Genomic DNA, 11,238 nt, shown 5'->3' with positions numbered 1-11,238 from the left:
AGTTGTTGCTCTGCTATGGGGCTCCATGTTCAACACTGTATAATGAATGGGGTGCTCTGAAAAATTTGTGCATGGACCAGCACTGTGCTCTTTCAGCAGAGATGCCACAGATCACAACCAATCATACTTTACAGGGCAGACAAGCCTCCAAACCCCATGTTCTGTGAAGAGTCATGGGCATTCAACCATATAGTGCCTAGTGACAGTTCCAGTATCCTTTTACCTTTTTCTGTAGAGACTCACAACAGTAGCACATGAACATTTGATGAGCTTCACCATTTTCGAGACACTTGTTCAAAGGCTCGTTAGTAATTATCTGCCCCTTGTCAAAGTAACTTATATCATTTGATTTCCTCATCTGCAGCCCTTATCTTCACTAGTGTGATCCCCCATCTGTGCCTGCTCTGCTAACAAACTTTTGTTACTGTGTCTTGTGCCCACAATGCCACTAGGTGCCATCTGATATTGCAGTGGGCACTGATTATAATGTTTTGGCTTATCAGTGTACAACAATAGTGGGATCCTGGGTATTTACGTCATACATATTCAGAAATTATTATTCTGCATCTATAAAACTTTCCTTTATGTAAGCTGAATGAAAATGATACAATAACGATGCATAAATTGCAGTTTCAATACAGAAACAGTACAAGAAATATTGCTAAAAAAATTCTCTCTCTCTGTTGCCGAGTTTCATTTTGAACACAATGCGGTAAAGCCTTTTAAGGAAATAAGCACAGCCCACTTGATTCACAAATTACACATGCTAGAACTATGTACTTGGAAATGGAGGAATGTTTACAATTTTATAACATAATAACAATTTGAAATGCACTGAACACAACTGAATATCTACATAATAGGCCACAGTGAACACAGTTTATTTAGAGGTATTTGTGAAGCATGTGATATGAATGAACATGTAACACAACCTTCATTACAAAAGTGAGAGGAAACAAAATAAATGCTAATTACATTTTTTTAATATTCTGGTGCTCTTCTTCTGCAAAGGATTTCACAGTAGCAATGGTACAAGAAATTCCACTAAAAATGTCTTTCACCATAGCTTATAGCACCAGTAGTCTTTGCAGCACACAACATAGGTCCATAAGAAATCTACACATGGCACAAACAGATAAATGCAGTGCTTGATTTTGACAGTACACACCAGTACTCCATACCGGGGGGGAAAAAAAAAAAAAAAAAAAAAAAAAAAAAAAAAAAAAAAAAAAAAAATTAAGAACCACAGATTTTGAGGTATTGTACGATATAACTTATTTTTTACCAGTACAAATGTTGTATTTGACATTTAAAATGTGCAGAAAGCATTAAAATAACACTTTAAGAAGTCTAAATTTCAAAAACAATCCACCCTCTCACCCACCTCCTCCCCAGGAAGTAACAGTACCAGAACCTCTTTTTTTACAAATCAAGCACTGGGTAAATGTATTCACAGTCTACCATGACTCATGATCTCTACCTGTCAAAGACTGGATACTTTCAGTGAAGAAAGTATATACATCAACAGAGGGAACATATATTCAGCAAATTAAGAGGAAAATGTTAATAGCACTGGATAACAGAGCATATGATAAGAAAGAGGAACTAGCAGACATGGAGTGATACAAAAAGGATAACATCAAGCTGTTTAAATAGATAACACACACTCAAATTGCTCTATTTACTCTCATTCCAAATATGGCATGAGAAAACCCACTATGCTGCAATGAAGAAAGCAAGTCACTGACATCTTCTTTGTATGCCTATCTACTGTTTAGTAATTCTTCTTTATTGTGGGTGGGTGTCTCCTTTTAAACCCTTGCTTGCTTGCTTTCAATCAGTTTTCCACCATCACACTAAATTCAAAGTACAGTAATTGAACATACAGAGTTTCTCTATGTGGAACAGAACTGCTGAACCATTAACAATGTAAGCAGTGCCAACAGATATACATAATGTTCATTTTGTGTTTCTGTTATCAGTCCCTCAGTTCCTAGAAACCACTGCAGTTTTCATTTAAGTAATTTCTGCGAAAACCCACCTGCATAGCTGAGATCACTTATGTATGCTTGTGCAGTGGCATTTAACTCAGGGGTGAACCAATTTGAATCCTGATGGTAGAAAATTTGCAATGCCGATATTTGGCCAGCAAGGGGAGGAGAGGTGGTGGTGGAAAGTCACTGACCACCAGTCCCTGTGTCAATGTCCTTGATTAAATTCCAAACCTCTCTGCAGTGTCTCATGAAGTGAAGGCATATGATAACTGTTGATGGTGGTCGTCTGTTAAAGGGGGATGTTAAGCAAGTCGGCTCCCTTGGTGCTATTCAAGAGGAATAGACTATATGCAAGCAATGGGTTTCCTCCTCTCCCTTCACTTCATCCATCACAACAAAAACACAACAAGACATCGTACAAGCCCTCCTCGCAGTTGTCCGTGTTACATGCATGATCCTTAATAACAAGTCGGATGAAAGCAATGGCAAACTATCTTCATTAGGACTTTTCCTAGAATTTCACTGCAGGATTCCTGCATCTGCACCCCTACACTCTTTTCCTGACTATGGAACTGCTTTGACATTTTGAATTTCTGGGATGTGTCTAATTAAGATGTGTGAAAGTGGCAGCTAAATATTGCATTCTCTCTGGTTATCTCTGGAACCACCACAGCTGCCAACAATCAAATGGAAACAGCAAAAATGGTTCAAATGGCTCTGAGCACTATGGGACTTAACATCTATGGTCATCAGTCCCCTAGAACTTAGACTTACTTAAACCTAACTAACCTAAGGACATCACACAACACCCAGTCATCACGAGGAAACAGGTAGCAGGAAACTTAGAAGACAATCAGCTGACTAGTTAACTGATGAGTAAATCAGAGATTTTGCCAAGTGTGTTCATTCTTATTATTTATAATGCTGTCACAGGAGGTGGTGATGAATCAGAAGAGGTGGTCTATTGATGAAAGGTAAGCAAAGGACACTGACAATGAGTGTTCTAGTATACATCATGAACCATACAGAGAAGTAGGTATGTTTAAGTTTATATAGTTTCATGTATTATTCTTGCAAAATTTGTTTATGGAAATACGTTTTAGAGATGTCAAAATGAATATTGGAAGTGTGACAGTTTCTTATAGAGCATTGGACAGAAAACAAGCCATATGTAGCAGTCCTAAGCCACAAGTGCATTAACATTTGGTCTCCATAATTATTTAAAATTATGCCACAAAGATTATTATAATGACGTGGGCCCAAAAAGAAAGGAAATCTTGAAGTACAAGAAACAAAGGTTGTGCATGAACATTTCTGAAGACAACTGTATGCAAATATATCAAAAACTTCTAGCAGGGACAAACAAATCAGATCCTGATGATGAATGAATAGCTAACCTACCAGATTACCCATTCCTTTAAACATGACCACTAAACTTGAAGTACAGAAAAAGGTATCTTCAGTTATGGTCTGTATCATCTTTGTAGTAGTTTGTTTGTTTTCATGTCTTAACTCTCACACATCTCATTAATTACACTTGATGACGGTGTTGACTGACCCATACACTTCACTTTCTTCACAATCATTCTCAGTTAATTTTTATATTCACATTCAGTATACAAAACATGGTTCTACATGATTAAAAACAGAAATTAGTATAGTATTGGCCACTCATATTTTATGCTCTGTTTAAATGTGTTATTGTCATATAGAGTTAACTCACATCTTAAAATGGTAATGGAAAGTCCTTGGTGGAAGAGAAATAATGGGAGTAGTAAAGCTGAATAGCTGAGACATTGAGCCATCAACAAGCACATGAACAAGACTGAGAATATTGCTTCTTCGGAACTATAGGCTACACACGCACTTCTCGGTGACTACATAGTGCCGAATCAAGGTGCAGTGCCTCTCTATGTAGACATTCATTCCACTATACTTCATTCAAATCTTCAGAAAGCAATACACAATTAATAAAGAATTTCCTATCCTAGTGAAGCACTGTATTGTTGTTAGAAGCATAAAATTACAGGTGTAATTTAACAAGAGCAGCAGAGGAACCCAATTTCTAATACATTTTAGTAAATAATTCCTTCCCACATCTATGAAATTGTTAGATTGTTCTCTCTCTCTCTCTCTCTCTCTCTCTCTCTCTCTCTCTCTCTCTCTCTCTCACACACACACACACACACACACACACACAAACAAATGAATGAAGGTTTTGGAAGATGATGCATGATATGTGACTCATCAGTCACCTGAAACTTAGTATGTACAAAACACTTCACTACTGAAATTACCAATAACAACTTTTAGAATGATATCACACAGTTTGACATCCTCATTTGATATATTTTTGGATATAGTTTTCTTCATCACTATGCTATTGGAATTGCAAATAGTTAGCAGTATCATTTATTAATTACCAGTCTGTTGCATGAATTTCACAATATTCAGTCAGTTCCATGTATTGCAACATCTGGATGCAATAGATGGTATTAAGAACAAAACCATAATAACATTATAAAATTTAATAAAGCAAATTTCATTGTTTGGAAGTATTTTGCTGACTGAAAGATTAAAACAGATTTTTATTAATTGTCTCTCTCTCAGAGTGACTTCTAAAAAATGAATCATCATTATTTGTTTGTGATTGATGTTACATTATTCCTGAACAAACATAAATGTCAAAATATGACAATACCTCCATAAAACAGCAGCCTTAGAGATATTAATATCTTGACTGACACATTATGCTCCGATTGCTGCCATATGCTGGCAGCTTTTAGCCACCATCACCCACAGCTTGCTTATGAGCAAGGTACAAGAAGCCAATTGATGAGAGAGCACTAACAAGAAAAATGACATCAAACCAACGGTGGTAGAAATTAAACTGTAGTTCACCCAGGACTTGTGTAATGATGATTCGGTACTCTGGTGGCATGTTCATCCGCATCAGCAACACAGATGACACAAAGTACATGCCCTAGAACGTAATAAAATAAATACAGTATGTTAGAGAGAGGGAACTCAAAGACAAAGCCATTAGACAGTAATAAAGGATGTAATAAATGCAGCATCTTGGACTTCATTGAGGGGTGGGGGCTGACAATGTATTCATCTGAGTGTAAAACGGGAAAACAAAGGTGGAGTAAAATATGAATAAAATGACAAAGTCCAAAGTAGGGAATGAGAACACATTTGACTGAGACCTTTAAAGGTTTTGATTGTCTCAACGTTTAGCTTTTAGATGAAATCACAACATTTTATTTTATTTTTCCTCTTTCTCTTTAAGGAAAAAAAAATAACTGTTAATAGCAAACAATTAAATTAAATTCTGAGACACAATTCACTTAAGAATGTTCTCTAATGTTATCCATGGTTGACTGCTTACCTTACATTAATTTCCATGAAATCTCTAGTACATGATATGCAACATTAATATTATACTTTTCTTCTGCTCCTGTTAACTCAACTCTATGAATTCTGAGAATACACATTTATGTGCTTTTAGGAAGGAATTAAAACAAACAAAAAATATTTTTTATGATGCAACACACCATAGCATTATGTGCACAAGACAGTTTTAACTGTGATCATATGAAATATTTCAGTGTTTATCATCTCTGCAACTGACAGTATTACTAAATGGAGGTGAAGCTTACTTCCCTCAGACAATTTTTCTTTCCACAGCATTCTGTGTGTGTGATCGAGTTTCCTTTCCTTGCCTCCTACACTCTGCTCCACCCCATTTAAAACTGGTTAAAAAATCCTACATTCACAGCCCTCTGTTATCCAGAAACAGGTATGAAACCTGAATGAACATTTATGTTATACTACAGTTTTAATTCAAGGACCTGTCTGATGAATAAATGAAAAAAATGATTTTATACAAGGTGTGTATTTGAAGTAAGTACCGTTTTGAGGTTCCACCGTTGCAGCATAATGGTCAGCATTTGGCACATGCACGATGTGTACCACACTCAATTGGCAAGCCACAAACTCCATTGCAGAGTCATTTGGCATGTTTGTGAGTATCTGAAAGGTCTCCATTGAGAATCCCACTGACTGCAAAATACATGCTGTGCTAAAGATATGAAAGTGGCTGAATTTCATCATCAGATTACAGAAGGGTATGGAGGAAAGATTATAAATGATTGGGTGGTTCGTAAATCAATGAGATCTTTTAAAGATGGCAGTACGAATGTGCACAATGAGTAACAAAGTGCATGACATTCAGTAGTTACTGATGATTTGGTGCAGAAAACTGATGAAAAAGTGATACAGAACAGACACTTTACTCTTTCAACATTAAGTGTCAAGAAGTGTGTATTATGCAGCTGTTACAAAATGTTTAAATTATGGAAAGTTAAGCTCACAATGAGTACCAAAAATGCTGACTGAGGTGCACAAAAGCAAATGTGTAGCCAGTTCTTTAACTTTTCTAGAGCAGTACTCCCCCCCCCATGAACCATGGACCTTGCCGTTGGTGGGGAGGCTTGCGTGCCTCAGCGATACAGATGGCCGTACCGTAGGTGCAACCACAACGGAGGGGTATCTGTTGAGAGGCCAGACAAACATGTGGTTCCTGAAGAGGGGCAGCAGCCTTTTCAATAGTTGCAGGGGCAACAGTCTGGATGATTGACTTATCTGGCCTTGCAACATTAACCAAAATGGCCTTGCTGTGCTGGTACTGCGAACGGCTGAAAGCAAGGGGAAACTACAGCCGTAATTTTTCCCGAGGACATGCAGCTTTACTGTATGATTAAATGATGATGGCATCCTCTTGGGTAAAATATTCCGGAGGTAAAATAGTCCCCCATTCGGATCTCCGGGCGGAGACTACTCAGGAGGATGTCGTTATCAGGAGGAAGAAAACTGGCGTTCTACGGATCGGAGCGTGGAATGTCAGATCCCTTAATCGAGCAGGTAGGTTAGAAAATTTAAAAAGGGAAATGGATAGGTTAAAGTTAGATATAGTGGGGATTAGTGAAGTTCGGTGGCAGGAGGAACAAGACTTCTGGTCAGGTGACTACAGGGTTATAAACACAAAATCAAATAGGGGTAATGCAGGAGTAGGTTTAATAATGAATAGGAAAATAGGAATGCGGGTAAACTACTACAAACAGCATAGTGAACGCATTATTGAGGTCAAGATAGATACGAAGCCCACACCTACTACAGTAGTACAAGTTTATATGCCAACTAGCTCTGCAGATGATGAAGAAATTGAAGAAATGTACGATGAAATAAAAGAAATTGTTCAGATAGTGAAGGGAGACGAAAATTTAATAGTAATGGGTGACTGGAATTCGAGTGTAGGAAAAGGGAGAGAAGGAAACATAGTAGGTGAATATGGATTGGGGCTAAGAAATGAAAGAGGAAGCCGCCTAGTAGAATTTTGCACAGAGCACAACTTAATAATAGCTAACACTTCGTTTAAGAATCATGAAAGAAGGTTGTACACGTGGAAGAACCCTGGAGATACTAAAAGGTATCAAATAGATTATATAATGGTAAGACAGAGATTTAGGAATCAGGTTTTAAGTTGTAAGACATTTCCAGGGGCAGATGTGGACTCGGACCACAATCTATTGGTTATGACCTGTAGATTAAAGCTGAAGAAACTGCAAAAATGTGGGAAATTAAGGAGATGGGACCTGGATAAACTGAAAGAACCAGAGGTTGTACAGAGTTTCAGGGAAAGCATAAGGCGACAATTGACAGGAATAGGGGAAAGAAATACAGTAGAAGATGAATGGGTAGCTCTGAGGGATGAAATAGTGAAGGCAGCAGAGGATAAAGTAGGTAAAAAGACGAGGGCTGTTAGAAATCCTTGGGTAACAGAAGAAATATTGAATTTAATTGATGAAAGGAGAAAATATAAAAATGCAGTAAATGAAGCAGGCAAAAAGGAATACAAACGTCTAAAAAATGAGATCGACAGGAAGTGCAAAATGGCTAAACAGGGATGGCTAGAGGACAAATGTAAGGATGTAGAAGCTTATCTCACTAGGGGTAAGATAGATACTGCCTACAGGAAAATTAAAGAGACCTTTGGATAGAAGAGAACCACGTGTATGAATATCAAGAGCTCAGATGGCAACCCAGTTCTAAGCAAAGAAGGGAAGGCAGAAAGGTGGAAGGAGTATATAGAAGGTTTATACAAGGGTGATGTACTTGAGGACAATATTATGGAAATGGAAGAGGATGTAGATGAAGACGAAATGGGAGATACGATACTGCGTGAAGAGTTTGACAGAGCACTGAAAGACCTGAGTCGAAACAAGGCCCCCGGAGTAGACAACATTCCATTAGAACTACTGACGGCCTTGGGAGAGCCAGTCATGACAAAACTCTACCAGCTGGTGAGCAAGATGTATGAGACAGGCGAAATACCCTCAGACTTCAAGAAGAATATAATAATTCCAATCCCAAAGAAAGCAGGTGTTGACATATGTGAAAATTACCGAACTATCAGTTTAATAAGTCACAGCTGCAAAATACGAACCCGAATTCTTTACAGACGAATGGAAAAACTGGTAGATGCGGACCTCGGGGAGGATCAGTTTGGATTCCGTCGAAATGTTGGAACATGTGAGGCAATACTGACCTTACGACTTATCTTAGAAGAAAGATTAAGAAAAGGCAAACCTACGTTTCTAGCATTTGTAGACTTAGAGAAAGCTTTTGACAATGTTGACTGGAATACTCTTTTTCAAATTCTAAAGGTGGCAGGGGTAAAATACAGGGAGCGAAAGGCTATTTACAATTTGTACAGAAACCAGATGGCCATCATAAAAGTCGAGGGGCATGAAAGGGAAGCAGTGGTTGGGAAAGGAGTGAGACAGGGTTGTAGCCTCTCCACAATGTTATTCAATCTGTATATTGAGCAAGCAGTAAAGGAAACAAAAGAAAAATTTGTAGTAGTTATTAAAATTCATGGAGACGAAGTAAAAACTTTGAGGTTCGCCGATGACATTGTAATTCTGTCAGAGACGGCAAAGGACTTGGAAGAGCAGTTGAACGGAATGGACAGTGTCTTGAAAGGAGGATATAAGATGAACATCAACAAAAGCAAAATGAGGATAATGGAATGTAGTCAAATGAAATCGGGTGATGCTGAGGGAATTAGATTAGGAAATGAGACACTTAAAGTAGTAAAGGAGTTTTGCTATTTAGGAAGTAAAATAACTGATGATGGTCGAAGTAGAGAGGATATAAAATGTAGACTGGCAATGGCAAGGAAAGCGTTTCTGAAGAAGAGAAATTTGTTAACATCGAATATAGATTTATGTATCAGGAAGTCGTTTCTGAAAGTATTTGTTTGGAGTGTAGCCATGTATGGAAGTGAAACATGGACGATAACTAGTTTGGACAAGAAGAGAATAGAAGCTTTCGAAATGTGGTGCTACAGAAGAATACTGAAGATAAGGTGGATAGATCACGTAACTAATGAGGAGGTATTGAATAGGATTGGGGAGAAGAGAAGTTTGTGGCACAACTTCACTAGAAGAAGGGATAGGTTGGTAGGACATGTTTTGAGGCATCAAGGGATCACAAATTTAGCGTTGGAGGGCAGCATGGAGGGTAAAAATCGTAGAGGGAGACTGAGAGATGAGTACACTAAGCAGATTCAGAAGGATGTAGGTTGCAGTAGGTACTGGGAGATGAAGCAGCTTGCACAGGATAGAGTAGCATGGAGAGCTGCATCAAACCAGTCTCAGGACTGAAGACAACAACAACAGAGCAGTACTGTGATGAGGGTGATGAATTTTTAAGCCAAACTGTCACAGCTGATGGAACACGAGTAGCTTACGTTAAACATGAATCAAAGCAGCAATCCATGGAATGACAGCAATCAACATCACCCAAGAAAGTGAAGTTCAAGCAAATAATTTCAGCCCAGAAAAATCATGTGTAGTGTTTTTTTTTCTAGTGGATTTTTGGACTTGCGATGGGACCATCCACTTTCAGACTTACTGTGAGACATTAGAAAAACTGTGCAATCCAAAACAAAAGGCATGGCATGCTGAGTAAGGGGATTGTTTTGCTTCATGGGAATGCCTGTCCACACATGGCCAATCAAATTCAAGAGCGGATCATTTGGATGGGAACAACTTGACTACCCACCATACAGTGCCAATCTAGTGCCCAGTGACTGCCATATGTTCCTGCAATTGAAGAGGCTTTTGACTTGTTAGTGCTACAATGATGATAACAGTGTCAAAATGACCTTGTTGCGATGCTTGTCTACTCAGGTGGCAGTTTTCTATGAGGATGGTATTCAAAAGCTGGTAGTATGAATTGTGTAGAAACTATTGCATGAATTATGTAGAAAAGTAGATTAAAGTACAGGTTTTCATTTAAAAATGAAATTGCTAAGAAAAGTCTAACTGTTTTAGTTTTATTTAAAAACAGTACTTACTTAAAAATACACCTCATATTTTGTCAGACATGTTTTGCTTCATCTAATCCGCCGCATTTCAATGGTGAAATATGCTGCTTCAACACTACGTATATGTATCCTTCTTGAGCTGGAAACTACTCTCCTGCTATGCTGTACTCTATATGTCATCCACACAACACCAAAATTACACAGGAACTTTCTGATAGATTAAAACTGTAAGTCAAACTTTCAGTCCAACCTGACTCATTGAGAGGGTTCATGGCTGATACGCTGACTATCACACTGTTTTAATCTTCTTGAGAATATTATAAAAGTATATACACTACTGCACAGTATGCTGGAAATAGAATGGCATAGGACTGTGGCACCTACAGCCTGCCTTGGTACATGTAGGGAAAATTGCAAATGGCATGTGAAGAAATGGAGAAGTGGATTGGTAAGGGAAGGGGTATAGAATAAAAGAAGAGGGAGATTGCAGAAAGAACAAGGTGGGAGTGAATTAATTGAGTGAAGTAGGGAAAGAGGTGAGGCATAGTGACAACAGCTGGTGGGGATTTGGGCCATGAAGACAGCATGATGGAAGGATGTTCTATAATGACAGTTACCTTTTACATCATGAAGATATAGACAATGAAAAAAACTGAACTGGCAGGGGAAGGGGGCATTCAAATCCAGAAGGTTGTGAAGCAGCCAGTGTAAATGGGTATTTTATGCTTGGTGGTATGGTCTGCCACTAGGGGGTCTAAATTACTTTTGGTTGCAGTTTGATGGTGGCCATTCATGAAGGTGGACCAATAGATGACGGTAATGCACACATAAAAGACCAAGAAAAAGTTA

General features: G+C 38.2%; 1 protein-coding gene across 4 annotated transcripts in view; it reads right to left on the bottom strand.

The window, feature by feature from the left end:
* Positions 1 to 566: 566 nt before the first annotated feature.
* LOC126334897 (Golgi pH regulator A) overlaps positions 567 to 11,238 on the bottom strand; it is a 150,043-nt gene continuing 139,371 nt past the window's right edge. For all 4 annotated transcript variants that reach the window (XM_049997602.1, XM_049997604.1, XM_049997601.1 and 1 more), the window contains one exon: positions 567 to 4,977. In XM_049997602.1, coding sequence (XP_049853559.1) covers positions 4,777 to 4,977 — 201 coding nt within the window. In that variant the 3' untranslated portion in view covers positions 567 to 4,776. The remainder of the gene's footprint in view (positions 4,978 to 11,238) is intronic.

Source organism: Schistocerca gregaria, chromosome 2 (genome assembly GCF_023897955.1).
Source record: "Schistocerca gregaria isolate iqSchGreg1 chromosome 2, iqSchGreg1.2, whole genome shotgun sequence".
Lineage (NCBI taxonomy): Eukaryota > Metazoa > Arthropoda > Insecta > Orthoptera > Acrididae > Schistocerca > Schistocerca gregaria.
This window is presented reverse-complemented; position numbering and strand designations above follow the sequence as displayed.